The sequence below is a fragment of the Cricetulus griseus genome, chromosome 2 (assembly GCF_003668045.3).
Source record: "Cricetulus griseus strain 17A/GY chromosome 2, alternate assembly CriGri-PICRH-1.0, whole genome shotgun sequence".
Classification (NCBI taxonomy): Eukaryota; Metazoa; Chordata; class Mammalia; order Rodentia; family Cricetidae; genus Cricetulus; species Cricetulus griseus.
This window is the reverse complement of record NC_048595.1, coordinates 176103312-176122058: the sequence shown is the minus strand read 5'-3', so window position 1 is coordinate 176122058 and position 18747 is coordinate 176103312. Positions and strand designations below refer to the sequence as shown.

The following is an 18747-nucleotide window of genomic DNA, read 5'->3' as shown; positions in this document are numbered from 1 at the left end:
TAATTTTCATTGCATTACCTCTAAACATAACTTTTTTTTTTTTTTTTTTTTAATAATTGTTTTAAAACTGGCCTGGTTCTTCCCACTGTCTTTCTGTGTTGTCACATGGTACCCATGCATGTTCTGGCTAAGGTTCTCAGGAGCATCCACAATGCCCAAAAGAGAGGCAGACAGCAGGTCCTCAGCATGCAGTGCTCCAGAGTTGTCATCCTGTTTCTGACCGTGGTGATGGTTCATGGTTACACCTTCCACCCTTACAGGGGTGATGGGATCATTGATGATCACAGAGCTGGGGACATAGTTGTCACCCTCACCGGCAGTTTAAATGAGTGTGGAGTATCAGCCCCAGATGGCATGTGCTAAGACTAGAAAATGACACAGTTATCTTCCCATCCTGTCAGTTTGGTTGCATTGTACCAGTAGCCTCATCTGGCATCATGGACCATCAGGAAGCAGGACAAAAACACGGTGAAAACCTGGGATTTTCTTTTTAGGGATATAAAACATAAGAATAATAAAAAAAAATTGCTTCAGTTGAGAGAGTGTTTGTCTCATTTGAAAAGGAAATTTAGCCATTACCATATTAGATCCATTTAAATTATTGGGTCTTTTCAGAGACAAGCTTGGGACAAAAGGTTTATAATATTTAGCTCAATATGTGACTACAAAATATGGAAGGCAACATTAAAATGATGCTATAAATATCTTTAGCCCTCCCTAAAGTGTTGGTGTTTCTTTTTTTCTTAACAATAAAAAAGAGCATACTTGGCTCTTTACCAAAATGGGACTAATTAAGACCATTTACATGTGTCCAGAAAGCCAAATAATGTTCCTGTCAATCTAGTATGCATGCATTTTTTTAATCTCCAAAATAATTTTGATTTGGAGTTCATCAGAGTAAAAAGCCAAAGGGGGGATATGGTTTTGAAAGACAAACATTTAGGACTGGGTTACCAATCTTTTCATAACTCAAAGACCTACCGTGGTTATTTCCTATTTGAAGCATTTCTCTTTTTTACTTGTATGGTTTAGACCCATCACATAATCCTTGTGAACTGAAGAGACTGCAGACAGCAGCAGTGCTGACTGGAGTAGTTCCTGTCACCATGCACCACTGCTGTCTCCATATAGCATGCCTTATTTGCACATAGTATGCTTAGTTTTGCTGGATTTCCAAAATCTAGGAAAAGCATCTTTATGCTACCAGTCCCAGTGACAGATCTTAAACAGACTAGCACCCTCTGCTTGAGAGGGTGGATGTCATTGTGCAGTCTCTGCACAGATTACAAGTCTGACGTGAAGCACTAATACAAGTTTTATACTCTTCCCCCCTAAGTTACCTGCATAGTTCCTTTGGATTTCAGGACATTGTCTTTAATTGCATTGAAATGTGGATAAAGCTGTGTTTGGCATTTTTATTTAAAGGGGAAATTGGTATTTCGAAGACAGCATCAATGTTGTATTTACTCTTAGATCCAACCAGAAACATTAGTGCTTATTCGAGCAAATTAGCACTTTTTAAAAATAGATTTGGCCAAACTCCAAAGGTTACTTTAGACTATTGTATGGCCCGTGTTATTCAATAAAACCTTATATGGGGTCAATTTTACTCATTTACACCATAAACAAAAAAGGAATCATGAGTATCTCCTGGAACAACATTGTAGCACAGTTTTAAAACAACAGAGGAATTTAGACATTTATATCCCCTGCCATTAGACACCAGCCTGCAGGATTTAGAGCTCATTTTTATGTTGGTTATTCTGTCTGGTGTCTCAGAAGGAATGTTTGTTCCACATGTACACATTTTATTTTTCTACCTGCATTAAGTCTTTGTTCTGGAGAACTTAGTCAGACATGGAAAACTTAATGTTTACAACAAGAATTGTTTCCCAGAACTCTAGCACCCTCCCTATGAAAGTGAAAGTCTGCATGAATATGCTAGAATCATCTAGTGTTTAGTTATTATATAGTGAGTGAAGTCAGTATACAGAACACATTTAATATATTGAATTTGTAAATATGCAGAGTATGGTATTTGTGTATGGAATCTGTGCATTATCATATTTTTCCAGCTTTTTGGTGAGTAAAATATTAATATGTTGTTAATAGAAATTAGATGATTGCTTCTGAAGAAAGATAATTATGAAAATAAAACCCAAGGACAATATGAATGTTTTTAGTCTTCTTTGCTTGTCATTTTCCTCAAGAACACATTTTTTTATTATTTTCTTATTTAAATTAGAAACAAGCCTGCTTCACATGTCAATCCTAGCTCCCTCTCCCTTCCCTTTCCCCCACTTCCCACCAACCCCCCACTCCATCCCCCCTTGGCACCTCAGGGAGGATGAGGAACTCCATAGGGGATCCCCAAAGTCTGTCATATCATCCAGGGCAGGGTCTATGCCCTCCCCCATGAAGACACTTTTTCTTAATTATTTACATTATTTTAGTTATCTTTTAGAAGAGCGACAGTATTTTATCTGTCTTCAGTTGGTTTTTAACCGTGTAGGAGCCAGGGACTTTTTAGGAGTTACTGTATATTATTTGAGCCTTTGAAAATACCAGTCATTTATGTCCTAGCATCCTGCTATAAGGGCTGCTCTCTGGGGAGCTTGAAGACTAATGAATATCATCCAAAGGAAGAGTTCATCACAGGGTCAGATGAGGTAAATGTGGATGGTTTTGTTTTGCAATTAGACTTAATTAGAATATAAGTTACTAATAGGTTTCACCTAAAATTGGACTCTGGCCTGCTATGCAATATTGTCCCTAACTCTGGGTGGAAACTGGTAATATAATTTGATACTTAAATTTAGGATAAGTTGTAGTAAGAAAAAATACTCCAGAGAGACTCTTGACTCTGATTTTATGTTTCTCAGGATTCAGTGAAGTGTTCATGTTGCTTTTTGGTCACCAAAGCATTTGTAGTCCCATGAAGTGGCTGAAAATTAATGGATGGCTGTTGTTATGTGACTAGTTAGTACCAGTAAATGTTGCAAATCTCAGTGGGCCTAAGTTGTAGTCTCAAAACTCAAGTTTCAACTCAGTAAACGCCTAGCTAACCTATGATGTTAACACATCCACCTCACATATAGGAAACTTGAGTATCAGATTTTCAAAACCTGAATTTAAATTCTCAAACATAGATTATCAAAATGATTATAAAGTCCATTCCTGAAACTAGAAAGCAATATTGGCATTGAACTTGGCCTCTTTATCAACATGAAATGCATATTTTTATACCTATTTAGTTTTAAGTCGTTAAATTTAGCCAAATATGGAGAATAAGCACACAATCTTAGGAGTTTTAGAATGCTGTTGGGTGGGCAACAGAGTCAGAGATGGGGGGTGGCACCCCATGAGGGAGGCTGACTGCATGGCCTCATGGGGACATGACCTTTGATTGCTTGTACTCTTGTGCCACTTTGACAAGGAATACCAAGCACCTACCTTTGGGGTCGAGCTCTGGTAAATATAAAACAAGTAAAAGAACAGTGGGACCAGAAAGGAAGCTGATATAATTCCCTTCGGAAATGAGGTTAATCAGAATGAATAGGCCTCAAGGCCACGGTCAGGCCTTGAAGTGGGAGGGAGAACATTAGACAGAAATAACGCATAACTATTATATAAATAAATGACAAGCCAAATATGATGGGACCTTAAAGGGAAGAAGAAGTTTCCATTTAAAACCTGGAGCGGGGGCCTTCATTAAGAAGAAACAAGATAGGCAAAGAAAAAGAATCACTTGAGAGGGATGGTGGAGGGAGGGGTGAGATAGCCAGAAGAGCCTCTTCAGAAAGCAGCCCTGAAGCCCCTCCCCAAGCAGATTCCCCGAGGACCCTCTGGATCAATCCCCAGAAGAGGGAAGATTGGACTTTTATGAAACCTTTTAGAGATGGCAGGAAGTTTCATGTCACATACATGATTTAATCCCTTCTATCACACATAACATCTGGGCTTATTTGAATGAGGATGCCCCCCATAGGCTTATACATTTGAATACTTGGTATTCAGTTGGTGGCTGTGATGGAGATGAGTAGGAGGTATGGTAGTCCCAGAGGAAGTATGGCACCTGGGGCAGGCATCTTGAGTTAGCTCTCATTGCTTCCTGTTTGTGGATCAGGATAAGAACTCTCAAGCTGTTTCTGCTGCCAGGTCTTTGCTCCACCATCATGGACACTAACACTTTGAAACCATAAACTCAGTTAATGAATTCCTTTTATTAGTTGCCTTGGTCATGGTGTCTTAGGACAGCAATAGAAAAGAAACTAAGATGCACCTGAATTGCATTGCTCATCTGATCATGAAGGGCCAACTATCTGAACACAGAAGGGAGAACCTATTACAGTAAGGACTACACAATCTGTGAGTGTCTTGCAGCATTTTCAATCAATTAAGAGTTAATCTTTCCTAACTCTCATGGGAGTTTACTGCAACACAGAATGATTCCACACATCTTCATGTTTCCTTCTTCCTGACAGTCATTCTGTTATCCCCATTTTGGGTGACTTGACAAATCCAGGGGAATTGATATTCTGAATGTTTTCAGTGTTAATGTAACAGTATAGTGTTAGAACACAGATCTGCCCCTTTAAGACAGTCTTAAGATTCAGATCCCACAGTCTGAAGATATCAGGCCACGCCTCTCTGAGGCTCACTTTGGGTCAGAGAGTACCAAGCTCCTAACATATGACCCTAACCTTACCTGGCTCTTCCATGCTCTTTGTCTTAGATGCTATGTTTAACTAAATCATGTAAAATAAAACCTGTCACCCCTGAGAGGTTATAATAATAAGCTTACCCTTTGGGGATTTCTCTGCAGGCAATAGTGTTTTGTTTTTCCTTTTTTTTAAGGAGGCTGTCTTTCTCCCCATCCCTCCTGTTCTCACTTTTAATGAAGTTCTCTCCAGTTTTTAAGGGAAGCCTTCCCTTTAAGGTTTTTTTTTTTTTTATGTTGGTAGATTTCCTGTTTTCTGTCTAATGCATCCCCTCTTAACTTGAGGCCTGAACCTGGTGTCAAGGCCCCTTTTCCTAATAACCCTCATTTCCTGAAGGGTGATGACATGCCAGCTTTTACATCTCCAAAGTGACAAACCTGCCACTCTGGTTTTCTAACAAAGCATGGACTCTGAAGGTTAAGTTTCCTGGGCCAGCCTGATCTATATCTTGTGAGTTCCAGGCCAGCCAAGGCTACATAGTGAGAATGTGCCTTAAGCAAATAAACAAAATTTCCTGGGAGAGTACATGCTGAAAGCTGTCACTCAGCTGAGAGAGGATCTCAGCCCTTTTGGATTGAGGAAAGGGAGAGCGAGGTGGTTTCTCCCTTGCTTCTCTGATCATTCAGGTTCATACCCCAATATCTGACTCCTGATTTTTTATTGATAAAGAATAATTAGATTCCCTGGGGGAATCTACACTAATTGTGCATAATCTTTTCACAGGAGAGGTTTTGGCAAATGTATATACTTATGCAAGGTGTTTTGATCAAGTACTACCACACTCTGCTATTAAAAAAGTTCCATGTCCACTACCACTACTTCCCTTTTGTGAATCTCTTTGTTCCCTGCTGATATTGTCCATGTAGAGCACCTATGTGACAAAGGAAATTAACAAGTGTTTTCTTACCTTATTTTAATTCTTGATATTTTATACCAAAAACACCCACTTCTCCTATTGCATGCAAAGGGCAAACACAAATAATGAATACATAAACAGATTACTCTTCAGGTCTTGACTTTGCAAGATGTGCTTTATTTCAGTCAGTCCTAAACCCAAAGTACACAGAAGTGGTTTTTGACAGATTGTAGCCCATTCAATGATTCTTCTCAGAAACTGTATTTTTAATATTGAATGAAAACTATATTTCAATCATAAATTTTCATGCTCCATTGCTAATTCATGAAGAGGTTGTGTTTCCAATGACAATAATTTAAGAAAAGACCATTTTTTATTTCCCCAAGCTTAATATACATATTTCTTTCATAATTATGAACTTAAAAAACCCGTCTTAGATGTAAAAATGTGAATTGGAATATGTAAACTCTTTGATAGGCCTGAAAAACAGCAAGGAAAATGTCATACTGGAAAAAACCACTGCCTTAAATCATGGGAATGGGGGAAAGCATTGTGAGAGGGTGAGGAGAGGCAGGAGGAAGAGCCCTGTGGCCTCAGTCACTGGAGTTACAAAGCTGAGGTGTTCCCATCAGGCTGGACTGACCGCTGCTGCCCTTCTGTTTCTGGTACGACAGGAGCCATCCGAAGCAGGACAGTCACCGCTACCTGGGGGTGGTTACCACCCGACCGACCTTAAAGCAGGAGTCCACATAGTTGCTTTGCTGAGCGTGTTTTTCCTGAGAAGTCACTGGTGTTTAATAGAAAGGTTTCTTCCTAGTCTTCAGTTGAGATAAGGCAGTAGGAGTATAGCTAATGTTATCTTTTTGCTTAGGATGAGGCTGTCCTTCCACCACCATCTTCTGGGTCACAGGTCCCAGGGTCCCATCTTTCTCCTTGAAGCTTGGGCAGTGCTGCCGCCTCCTATTGCTGTTCCACTTCTAGAGTCACGTGGCTGAGAGCTCACGGGGGTCTCTGCTCAGCAGTTTCCCACCCGCCTGGTGGGAAGAGCTGTGTGTTGCTCGATTTGACCGTGACATCAGGCAAGGTGAGGTCCCTAAAGAGTAAGACATAGTTGCCTTACACTTTTCTCTGAGGAAAGGGACCCTACACGAACCTTTCACATATCCGATAAGAATGCAAGACACTGTTGACTGAGAAAACTCTAAGCAAAGAGCCCTGATTTCAGAGAAATGAGAATACGAAGAATTTCAACAGCATCTTCTTCTGCAAGGTGGCTTTCGTGACAAAGAAAATCAACTTCCTTCAGCCACCTACCAGAGAGAAACAGTTGCTGCCAGACTAGAAATGCTTAGCTCTTAGAAGAGTGTTGTGCTTTTTCTTAATTAAAAAAAATTCAAATGTTAGCTCCATTTGCAGTCTGGGTTTTCAGGTATCAGTTTGTCTTTTCTCTAGTCCACTTGATCATCGTCTCTGGTGATCGGTACAGGAATATCAATTTGGCATAGAGATCTTCTTCCAGCTCCAGTTCCCCTGTCTCCCGGACTAAAAATATATCTGTGCACAACTTCAAAATTCGATCCACATTTGGAAGCTCTTCAAACATGATAGAGTGAGAGATCCCACTGAAGAACTCACGAACAAATTTCCCAATTACAAGGACGACTGATGCATATAATCCCATGATACTGAAAGAGAGAGTGAAAGATTTTAGTTTGCTGAGAGAAAAAGTTTTAGAAGATTTTAGTTCACACAGAGAAAAAGTTTCCCACAGGCCTTGCCCCATCACAAGGAAGTTGACCCCACCCCGGGGAACATCCTAAGGTTTAGTCGGGGACAATGGCCAAGACAACTCTCTTTGGGTCACACCTGGCTGGCCAACAATCAAGGACTTTCCAGGGTATGTTCTATGGTTTTTACTTTGTAAAAAAACAGGTCACACCTGGGTGACCACTCTAACATGAGATCACACTTTGTAATCAATCACTTTGTGCCCCTTGCCTGTGTGCTGATCTGCGGTTTTTTCCTATATAAGGAGCTTACACCCCATGCTGGGGTGTGCAGCTTTCCCGATATTGCTGACACCAGAATGCGCATTCGTTCAATAAACCCTCTTGCTTTTGCAGCTCTTTGGTTTCTGAGTCTTGGGGGCTCCTCGGGATCCTGAGGCCCTTAGGGGTCTGGGGGTCTTTCAGTAGCAAGGAGAAATACCCCCCCAACAATTAATATGGTTAGGAACACATGTTGGCTATACTGTGATAAAATGCAACATATTGGGTAGAAATGTAATTGCATTGCACATGCTCTTTTGAAAGTAGCCTTTTTCCCTTTAACAATCATGTCTGGAGGTCTATTTTAAATAATGACAAGCTGAATGCAGTTTTTTTTTTTAATGAGGTTAATTTTGAAAACTGTAACAATTCTGTACTTGTATCTTAAGGGAGACAATGGATTGGATTGGATTGTGATATTTAAGCACTAGAAGGTAAGGAAGTGTTCTAGATCTGTTCAAAACTGTGGTGTTTGTTTGATCCATTTGCTTAGGGCCAGGAAGCAGCCTAAGACAAAGACTGCTGACACTATACTGAATTTCATGAAACCATGTCATAACAAGAAGGCACAAAACAAAGGGGTCTCCCAGGGCTGTGTGGGTCACACTAGGCATTTTGATGTCTTTGGATCTCTTGTTCCTGTGTTTTGAAATGAAAGGGCTTTGTGACTTTTAATAGTGTAGAGACACAACTCAAATTCTAGGAGGAAAAAGGCTGTGTTCCAGTTTCTTAACATCCAGACATTATAACTATTAATCATTACATGTTTCCTTACCCATAGCCAGCCAAGAAGCCCAGACTCGGGGGGCTGACTTTGTCATTGAAGACCACCAGCTCCAAGGCTTGGGACCCCTGATTGTATATCCTATTTCCAGTCAGGTTGAGAACCCACCACTCACTATTGGATTTAGTGACATTGTCTCTGAACAAAATGATGGTGATATTCATGAAATTACTTTCTGGAAGAGAAGAAAAGCAAAATGAAGATAGTGTGAGAGTCTCAGGATCTGATGCAATCCTGAAGTTCCCAGGTGGCGAAACCCAGTCAGCATAATGTATGTAGTACACAGTTCCAGAATGTGAAAGATACGGGGCCATGACAGGCAAGTGGAGAGGAAGTGGGCACTAGGCATTGCTCAGATGAGAGTTTTTAACACATATGTTAAACAGCCAAACCACAGAGAGTAATGGAAGGCCCATCACCTAAGTAGCTGTGCTGGTCACCCAGAGAACTGAGTGCACACAAAATTCTCACCATCAATCTTTGATGCAAACAATCAATTCATTTACATTGCCAGCACTTAGCAAGTCTTCCACTAGGAGGAAAGCACTTTACTAGGTGGTGAGGGGTTGTAGAATGACATGGAATAATGTTCCTTATTTTAATGGGAAAGACTGTATAAACAATTATGGCCATGTGACAACTAGCATAAGGCTAGTATTGTCAAGGTCTATTTCTTTGGAGACAGCCACTTCTGGTTGATAGAGTCTGTAACAGCTTAAAGAAGAAATGGCAGGAGCACAAAGTTTTGCAGGTTCCAGTATGTGAAGGAGTGATTAGAGGCATTCGTTTTAGGAAGGACTGTTATCAAAAAGTTCTTCAAAACTATGCCAACTATCGTATTAACTTGGGACTTTTTGGTATAGTAATAACTATGGTTCTCAAGACCAGAGACAGTCACAAGGCCCTGGGTTCAGAGAATTTTGTTTGTTTGTTTGTTTTTTTGTTTTACGAAACAGGGTTTCTTTGTGTAGCTTTGGAGCCTATCCTGGCACTCGCTCTGGAGACCACGTTGGCCTCTAACTCACAGAGATCCGCCTGCCTCTGCTTCCTGAGTGCTGGGATTAAAGGTGTGCACCATCAACGCCCGGCCAGAGAGTTTTAGGTTTGGATCTAGTTCTACTGAGTATGTACTCAGACATGTTGCCCCACACCTCAAGTATCAGTCTCTTTGCATGTAAACTGGAGATAACCATCCGCTTATGCTCCATAAGTCTGGGGTGACATCACTGAGTGTAAGAAACGGAAGGAGCTGTCAGACAGGAGGAAATGTCATGATGCTGCATGAGGGAGACAAAGAGGGCTGGGAGTGGGGCATGGGGACAGACTGGCCTTGAAAACAGAGAGACTTTCTCTCTGTTCAGACTTTCTCTGAATCTACATGGAAGGAAGGAGGGCCTTGTGAAATGAGATGCTTTTCAAGGAAGCCAGTGGGGAGAACATCTGCTCAAACAGTGGCTGGGAAGAGTTTGAAAACTCACATAGTCTTTTTAGAAAGATCTATTTATTTTCTCAGACTAAACAGTTCTACAACTATTTTTCTGCTATAAAAGGAAATATGAAATTTCCCCATGCACTTTGAATTTACTTATAAGAACATGCCCATCTATTGTTGGCAGAGAATAACATGCAGAGATAGACTTGGCCTAGCCTTTGTCCTCAGGACTCAGCCATCTCCATGTGAGGCTATAACTGCTCACTGGCTGAATGTGAGCATCATGGAGCCTAGTCTCCTATCATGGTGCCTGGTGCAGAGTGCTTCATTGAGGATGGTGAATGGACACACACTGGCTCCCTGCATCATACTTCACCATTATCAAAACGATCAGTGACTTCAGGAACTGAAGTCAAACAATTCTATAAGTAAAATACAGTCATTCAGTGACAGGATATAGCCTGATGCAAAATTGTCATTGTGCCAGCACCATAGTCACATAACCTCAGAGGTAGCCTGTTTGTTAGTAACTAGGCTCAGTGGTGTATTCTGTTATGCATAAATGTTACAGGGGCATATAGCCTGTGGTTGACAGACATATCTTGGGGTGTATAGTTGTCACCCAAAACAACAGCTTCCCTCCATCACTCTCGTGTTGGAAAAATCCAATAACTAAAACACACTATTGGTATGTACTGAACCTGGGGCTCAGTTAAGCACATCTTGTGTTGTTTTTAGTGGGAGAAACCATCACGTTTACCAATGTGTGAGGCAATTCTCTGTAGGCAGTGTGGTTGCTCAGAGAATCAGGTAAATAAAGTCTTAAAACATAGGTGTGGATCGGTCAGGGAGAAGGAAATGAAGAACTCGGCTTGCAGGTGTGTCAATGATTCTTCTCAGCTAGAGAAGACAGTGGGTTTTATGGTTCTTGTAACACAGCGTTAAGATAACCAGAAGGCAGATTGCTAAATGTTCAAAATACAGACTTCTAAAATGGAATAAAGGTTAGATTTTCAGTTCTGAAATGTCTTCTCATTCTTACCAGATAGAAGTTGCTTTATAGGCTTTGAGTTTGAATCGCTGGGTGCTTTCACATAGTACGGGTAGATCTTTTCTATTGTCCTGCACATTCAGAAAACAAAGAAATGAACTTTAGCTGTTTCCACACCTACAACTGATGTTTTTATTGATTTTTTGACCTCATAGAAAACAAAGATAAAGTCCCCATACAACCATATGACATATAAATATCTTAATTTATAGGATCTTATTATAACCACATCTCAGCAAAGCTGAGAGTCAGGCTATTCTATCCAGACATACATGTAACTCATGATACATGCAGTTTGGAAGTAGCTTCTGGCCTTTCTTACATGTGTGACCTGTTACTGAAAAGAGGACTTTTTCTGGCTAGGATATTTTAATAGTTATCTTTAGCAGTGAGTTCATTTCTGAATTTTTTTAAATTTCAAAAATACCTATAGTCAAGAGTATCTGGTGAAGAATAAGCTCAAGGACAGAGCACGTGACCTGGACCCTAAGTTTTGTTTGTCTCATGGGAGTTGCTTGACTCCAAGTTCTGTTCTCTCATTTGGAAATGATAGAGAGTGAATCACTGATGATCTGTAAGAGCCCTTCAGGGATTCATGAAGTTAAGGAGGAGCTAAGTATTTAAGTGACTGGGTCCCAGTAATCTCCATGTTCAGTGCATCCACATGAGGCCAGGTCAGCCTGGACTAAAAAGCTGGGAAAATGGCCAGGGGACATGTGGACTATTCTATCAGTTTTGGATATATATCATCTTCCCTCTGTGAGTCTTATTTGTATTACATCAGTTTGAAACAGAGCACTTATGTAGTGTGTTTTTCTCTCCACTAGTTTAGTCATCTGTTGTCTTCCTGTCTTCCCAAGCCATTCAGCTGCCTTGGGACAAGAGTCATAGGAAGAAGGGTCCTGTCCTTGGATTTTGATGATTACAGTTAGGAGCAAGGTCAGTGCCTGCTAGGCTGGGAGACAGAGGCAGAGGGGCAGGTTTCAACACTGGAGGCAAGCTATGAAGCCACCTCCAGCCTGCTTTCTTTCTTTGGAGATGAATGGTCTCACTGGGTACCTAGGTCAGGTGGTAGACATGATGGCAGAAAGCCTGGATCATTTACGTGAGGACCTTCTCCTTTAAGACAGTGAACTTCAGGGTGATGGAATGAAGCAAACACTGGATCATATTGCAATGGACAGGCAGACCTAGGAGAACCTGAGGAGCTTTGACATGTCTAGACACGTGGACATCTGGACAGTGACACCCCAGTGGGTGAAGAATGGGGTTTAGGAGGGAGAGAGCTGCCTTGCATCCGGCACTGGTCACTGAGAGTGGGAGAACAGTGTGCCTCATGGTGGAAGGACAGCAGGACAGCACTTCACCATGGATAGAGAGTGTCCCGGGAGCCACTCCCACTGTCATTAACAACACACACATAACTACAGGCAAAGTGGAGATAGAGCCTGGGCCTGAGAACTGACTTCATTCTAGCAAAATGGGGCCTGTCAATCAAGATTCACTTTCATTCTCAAACGGGTTGGATTATTTTATATGTCTCTACAGAGTAACTGTGTGATGCCTTCACATTCTGATGGAAGCCGTATTCACAGGGTTATGCAACTTACACTGGCGTGTTTGAACTCTCTGTGTCATTGCCGGCGATCATTTTAGCTATGTTATTTCGTGTTTCATTTGCAAGAGGGAAAGAAAGCTTGTCGGTTGCTATTTCTGCTTTTGCACCCAGCGTCATATTTCTGTGAAGGAGGGAATAAAAAAAAAAAAACCCTTAAAGTTAGTGATGGTTCTAAAGTCTGGAAGAGAGATTCAGACACACCTGACTCACTTTTGTATCTCACCAAGTTTTCAGTGAGTCCAGATTTTTCCATCCCAACCTTCCTGGTCACCCCAACTCCGTTTCTACCCTCTTAAACAGTCAAACTAATGAAACTGAGGGAGACCTCAACCCCATAAGACAGAATAGAGAAATCTGCTTGTCAAGCAGCAACTGTTGTGATAAGCTCATAGGAATCTCAGAAATAATTCTTATGTAAACCCAATGATGTCAGTCTCCATGGTAACAATCAGACCCATGTTTAATAAAAACGGGTTTAATCAGAAGTTGCCTTCCTTCTCATTATGGTTTGGTGACTCTTCAAAGCAAAGGATAGAAGCCAAGTTTTTGGCCACTGGTACAAATTTTCAGAATTGAGTTATTGGAGACATTAAGGAGAAAATAGGATTACAGGAAGCATTCTGAATGACCTCTTGGAAAGGGGCCTTCCTAATTTTCTTGTGAGTTCATTTTAGATTCTAAGAATTCCTCAGAAGTTGACATGATTCCTTCATTTTGCTGCTTAGTTGTTTTAAATAAGGCTTCACTCTGTAGCTGGGGCTAGCTGTGTTGCTCAGGCTGCCCTCCAACTCATTGGGATCCTTCTGTCTCAGCCTTCTGAGAACTAGAACTATAGGTGTGAGTTATTTATTACATCTAAAAGCCAGGAAGTTCAAGTTGTGGCTTCAAATGAGCCTGCTGGTGGGCTTCCTGGGCTTCTGGTCCTCAAGACTGTGACAAAGGAAACTAAGTAACCATGTTGTGTTGTGCTGAGGTCCACAAATGCCCACGACTAAAGCACCGGGCGAAATGTCTAAAGTAAGACATCCTTAATTTTTCCAAATAAAGGCAAACTTGGGGCTTATGCTCAGGCTTGGCACTGGTGGGGTGATGATAGAACCTCAGTTGGCATTCCTGCTTCCAGGACTGCTAAGGTACCCCAAATCTCACACGCACACAACAGACCCCCAAGGCTTCTCCAGTGGACCCAGGCCTGCAAACACTGCTCAGACCAAACTTCAGCTTTTCTGTGGAGATCTTAGCCATGCATACTGACTCTCTTTATCTCCTAAACCATTCTTTCCCTTCTCTCTCTACTTTTCCGTCTCACTCACAGAATTCATTACTGGCCTCTCTTAAAAAAAAAAAACTAAAACAAAACAAAACCATTCTTAGTTTGGGCATTGGTTCTTAGAAAAGCCACATTTCATAAATGAAATGTGAGTTTTAACATCAAAGGAGAAAGATGGTGTCAAATAGTGCTACTGTTTGCTCCCCCAGCCTAAGATAAGAGTAGGGTTAGGGAAGGATGCATGGAAACACAGTAACTACCTCTGAATACTCCATGAAAAAACAACAGAGAAGCAACTATTGGGGTCGGTGAGCTCCTGTATCATTTTCTGCTTACTGGGAGGGCTGATGGTCCACAAAGAATTTGAGTTTCCTTCCAGTTCCGCTACTGTTATGTCTTCTTTTTCGTAATTCTCCAGAAATTGCATAGCACCCTGAATGCACACAAATACACACATGTGAATGGATTCTACATAGGATGCTCATAAAGGAAGCAACTGATCTTTCTTTTAACTGGTTTTATGAAGAAGTTGCTCTAGGAAGGAATGCTACATGGTGCCCAGGCTTTTGGTTGCAGAGCATGGACACTGCAGCTCCAGTCACATGCCCAACAGCTATTCAACCATTCCTATCCATCAATAAAGGAAAATCTCATAATTCACATCATGTTTCTGTTACTATTGGCATCTGTACTGGCCTGACTTTGGGGTTCTGACAGGATACATCCTCAGCTGCAGCCATGAAGAGCACCATCTGCGCACATTCACTATGTTCCCTTTTAAAAAGCCCTGCCCACCTCCCCCTCTCTCCTTCTGTCTGTTTCTCTCTTTCCCCCCCCTCTCTCTCCCTCTCTCTCTCTCTCCTTCTCTGCCTGTCTCTTTGCCCACCCTGCCCTGCCCTGTCTTTTCTCTTCTGCTGCTCCTGTCTCCAGAGGCCTGTCTCCCTCCCCTCCACACACCCATTTTCCCATTCACTTTCCCCTAATAAAAATCCCCTCCACCTAAGCTCTGTCACGTGGTATCCTTCTCTATCGCACCCGTTTTAAAATTACAACAGTTTCCCCATTGCCAAGGAACCCATGCACTGGGGAAGCACATGCTCCTCACAGGAGACAAGGTTAAGTCCACCCAGGCCCCATCCTAAGGGATGCTAATCGCTGAGATTAAAGCTTTGTTGGTGTGGACTTCTGGTGATGGTTTTAAAGAAAAGCATCTGTTTGCCTGCTCTGTTTTCATAAATTAAAACTATCATCTGTGAAACCTTTTTATCTTATTGGAATGTAAACAATAGAGAAACATAACAGCAGCTACAACCCCACCATCAGCATACTGTTACGGCCTGATATAGTAAGGGGCACATTTCTTTTGGTTTGACATTTTAAAATATAATAGTCTGATTCTTTTTCCATCTATGTTTTGTTTGAGAACTTGTCATAAAACTGAAAGGATTTTTACAAAGACATTTTTACAAGAGAAATTGCTTAGGAAATCACCAGTTAAGATAATTAAGCATGCAATGCAAATATGGGCAGAAGTGTAGAGTTTTTCTTTCAGGATGATTGTTGGGGGAAGCAATGCCAATCAGATTCGTGTAATATATTTGGTATCATTTTCTTCATCAATCAGTTTTTACAACACTCAAATCACTTCAGTTTCTGATATCAAAAACAATGTGGTCTTAAGCAAGTACCCACCTGTGCTTTCCCATATTAATTTTTTAATTCAAAGTTCCCAGAACAGGCAGGCCAATCAAAGATCAACATCAAAAACTGTATGCATGTGTTTAAGTGAGTAAAACCCTGTTGAACTTTCATTCAAATGTTCCAAATTAAACTTGTATTTGCTATCACTTATGCTATCAAAGTAGCTGGTGGCTGGCCTGAGGACACATGCAACAGATGAGCTTAGAAAAATATCTCTTCTCACCACCAGGGGGCACAGCAAAGCCATCCAGCTGCCTGAACCAGCAAGCCAGCCTACATGACAGTCTTCATAGAGTTCTGCACACATTTACTTACGCTGTTGGTGGTGAAAGACTTTAGGAATGCTTTATACTTTGTATTGTCCATAACTTTCAGCTGGCTTTGCTGAGCACTCATTGTGAAGATAGGCTAGAAAACAAAGGCACGTGGCACAGTCAGCACTACCTGGTACTTCCTTGCATTTGGGTTTATGTAAAAATAAAAACATTTCATAGTTAGGAATTACTGATTCCCTGAAGGCAGTTGGCCTTAATGATCTCTTTTTATGCAGTGCTGGGGATCAAACCCAGGCCCTTGCTTATCCTCAGCAACAGACCTTCTCTGTCACCAAGTACCTGCACTTTCTTTCATATATCATGTGTCTAATGATTAGTGAACATTTAGATAAAACCTAGGCATCAGACAGGCACTGATGGCACAAGCCTTTAATCCCAGCATTCGGGAGGCAGAGGCAGGTAGATCTCTGTGAGTTCAAGGCCAGCCTGGTCTACAGATCGAGTTCCAGGACTGCCAGGCTACACAGAGAAACCCTATCCCCCCTCCCAAAAATAACAAAACAAAACTGGCATGGAGAACCATCACTACAGGTCCTAGTCAGGACTCTCATGCATGAATACTGCAGTAGAAAAGGTTCCAAACATGTGGGAAGCTAGGTTACCTGATACCCTCCCAGGGTGATTGTGACTGACACATCCAGGGGCTGGTTGATAACCCCTGCAACAGATTTGATCAAAGACATGAAGAGCAGTGGGAACCACACAATACAGATGAGCAGGACAATGATCATGCCACCCATGCCGTACTTCACCGCCTTCTTCTTCTTCTGGCCCCGGGGCTGAGGGTATCTCTGCAACACAAGGATTTAGAAAGATACAACAGATGCCTGAGAGAAGGGGTTAGAGGCAGGGCCAGGCAAAGGTGAGTGCTTTCCTCACACCCCTGGGGATACAGACTTTGTCCTGATTCCTCTCTACATGGGGCAGAGACTTTATCCCGGCCTTGGAATGGAGGTCTGAAGCTGTACCAAAGACGCACCAGTTAAACTTATTGCATAGCTCACGCTATCAAAGACCATTTTCTGGTTCTTAAGATCTGTGTGGCCAACATGGACTTCTCTGTGGCCAGTGGCTTGCAAAGCCCCTCTGAGTGTTGGACATGGCTTGTGAGAGGAGGAATTCATGTGGTAGGGACAAGAGCCAGCACAGCACTCAGATTGTCTGTTGGCCACACCATAGACTCATTAGGTTTCTCCCTCATGTGGGAGGCAAGTCAGAGGAGCTGGCCTTGCCTGAGTGTCCGAGGTATGTGAGTGTTCTTGACTGTTAGCGCTGCGAAGCTCTTCTCCCTTTCAGAGTTATGTTAGCTCTGGGGTTTGGTTTGTCCCCGCTGATGCTTATATTGAAGTTTAATCACTATAATGAACATAAAGAGGTAATTAGAGCTTTGAATGAACCCATCTGGAGATACGTAGTGACTGGCTATCTTGAGAGTTGTTCTGCCAGCTGGGTCTCTTGTGTTTTCTATGTCTCTCTATATAATGTCCTTTACCACCTGGGGACATTGCCAGCAAGAAGTCTGTTGCAAGAGGTGCCCCTCTCCATGGTGAAACAGACTCCTAATTTACTCCATCTGCATTCCCTGACAGACTACAGTGAAGATCTTTCAAAGGAACTGCTGACTCTTTGTCCCGGGCTACTTCCTCATTCCTTCCTAGGTAGCTCAGTGCTTGATTGTTGGAAGGCTGGAAAGCCAGAGTGCTGTTCCTATTAGATACCTAATTAGCTTCCCAGAGCATGTTGGGAAGTGGCCACATTGGGACCAGTGTAAAGCTGGCACAGGAGCAAGCAGTTCACACTCTTAAGTTCATGGCAAAGAACAAAGGAAATTGTTCTTGCTTCACGGAGTTCATTGAAATGATCTTACCACAGAACTTCCAACAGAGAACTATAAAGAGACACTTGGGTCTCCATGTGCTATGTACTGGATGGGCTATGTAGAGAGTTGGGAAGGCTCTGGGGAAAGACGTGGACCAAATCTGGGGCCAGGGAAGGCCTGTGAGAAAGAAATGTCAAATTTCCCATTTGAGGTTATGAAGAATTTAGACCAGCAGAATCGCACAGGAGTTTTCAGATAGTAAAGAAACTTGCCAAAGCCTCAAAAGTATGCAGCACACTTCCGCATGAGAGCAGAGGCAAAGAGACATGGATGGGGCAGGGGACTCAGGAGCAAACAGAAAAGTGGATGTTCCCTCTGCCCCCAGCCTACTCACTCTGTCCACTAACTTACTCAGCTAAGTCTCTCTTCCTCCTGGTGAGTTTTCCTTGGATCTGCTCTCTGGCAAAGCACCTGTTATCCATATGCTTAGTGTGAGACAAGTTATTCACATGTGTTTCTTTCCTGGACTGCTAGACCCATGCTTTGGGGCTTTGTATACTGTAGCAGAGTTTGGGCCACATAGATGGTGCTCAGGAAGTGTTTATGGCAGATTGGAAATAAAGGCCCCAGACTGTCATTCCTCCTTTAACTACCCTTTGCAACAGGTTGTCCCAGCCACTTTGACTTACTCATGCCCTGGAATCTAGGCTGCCATAGAAAGAGAATGCGGCAGATATAACAGATAGAGGACTGTCAGCCTCAGTTCCCCAGGCTTATATCCACTGGATGTTAGTCCATCGGGAGGGGAAGCATGGGCTTCTCTAAGGAAAAGGGAAGGCTATCATCCTCCCTGTAGGCGCCAACATTGTGGATCCAGCCACTGTCAATTTATATACACTAGAGAGGGAACTGTGGGTACCATTTTTTGTTCTAACCCGCTCAAGAATGCAGCATGATCTCCATTTGTAGGCCAGGTATCATGAGTACTGTAGAGGTGATCTAACAGTGCAGGAAGATGTGGGCTGTGTGGGGTCTGTAAAAATACTCTTATCTCCAGAACTGTGAATGACAAATAAACCTTTCATCTTCTTGAGTTGGCTTGTCTTAGGTGT

General features: G+C 42.2%; 1 protein-coding gene and 1 pseudogene across 1 annotated transcript in view; one reads left to right on the top strand and one right to left on the bottom strand.

Moving 5' to 3' along the window:
* The first annotated feature begins 72 nt into the window (after positions 1–72).
* Positions 73–2174, top strand: LOC103159457 (annotated as a pseudogene).
* A 4835-nt stretch (positions 2175–7009) lies between these two features.
* Piezo2 (piezo type mechanosensitive ion channel component 2) overlaps positions 7010–18747 on the bottom strand; it is a 366290-nt gene continuing 354552 nt past the window's right edge. Inside the window, exons 51-57 of the mRNA XM_035438719.1 lie at positions 16419–16607; positions 15797–15889; positions 14041–14213; positions 12503–12631; positions 10884–10963; positions 8401–8584; positions 7010–7262 (exon numbers count right to left, since the gene is read on the bottom strand). Of these exons, the coding sequence (XP_035294610.1) occupies positions 7010–7262; positions 8401–8584; positions 10884–10963; positions 12503–12631; positions 14041–14213; positions 15797–15889; positions 16419–16607 (1101 nt within the window). The remainder of the gene's footprint in view (positions 7263–8400; positions 8585–10883; positions 10964–12502; positions 12632–14040; positions 14214–15796; positions 15890–16418; positions 16608–18747) is intronic.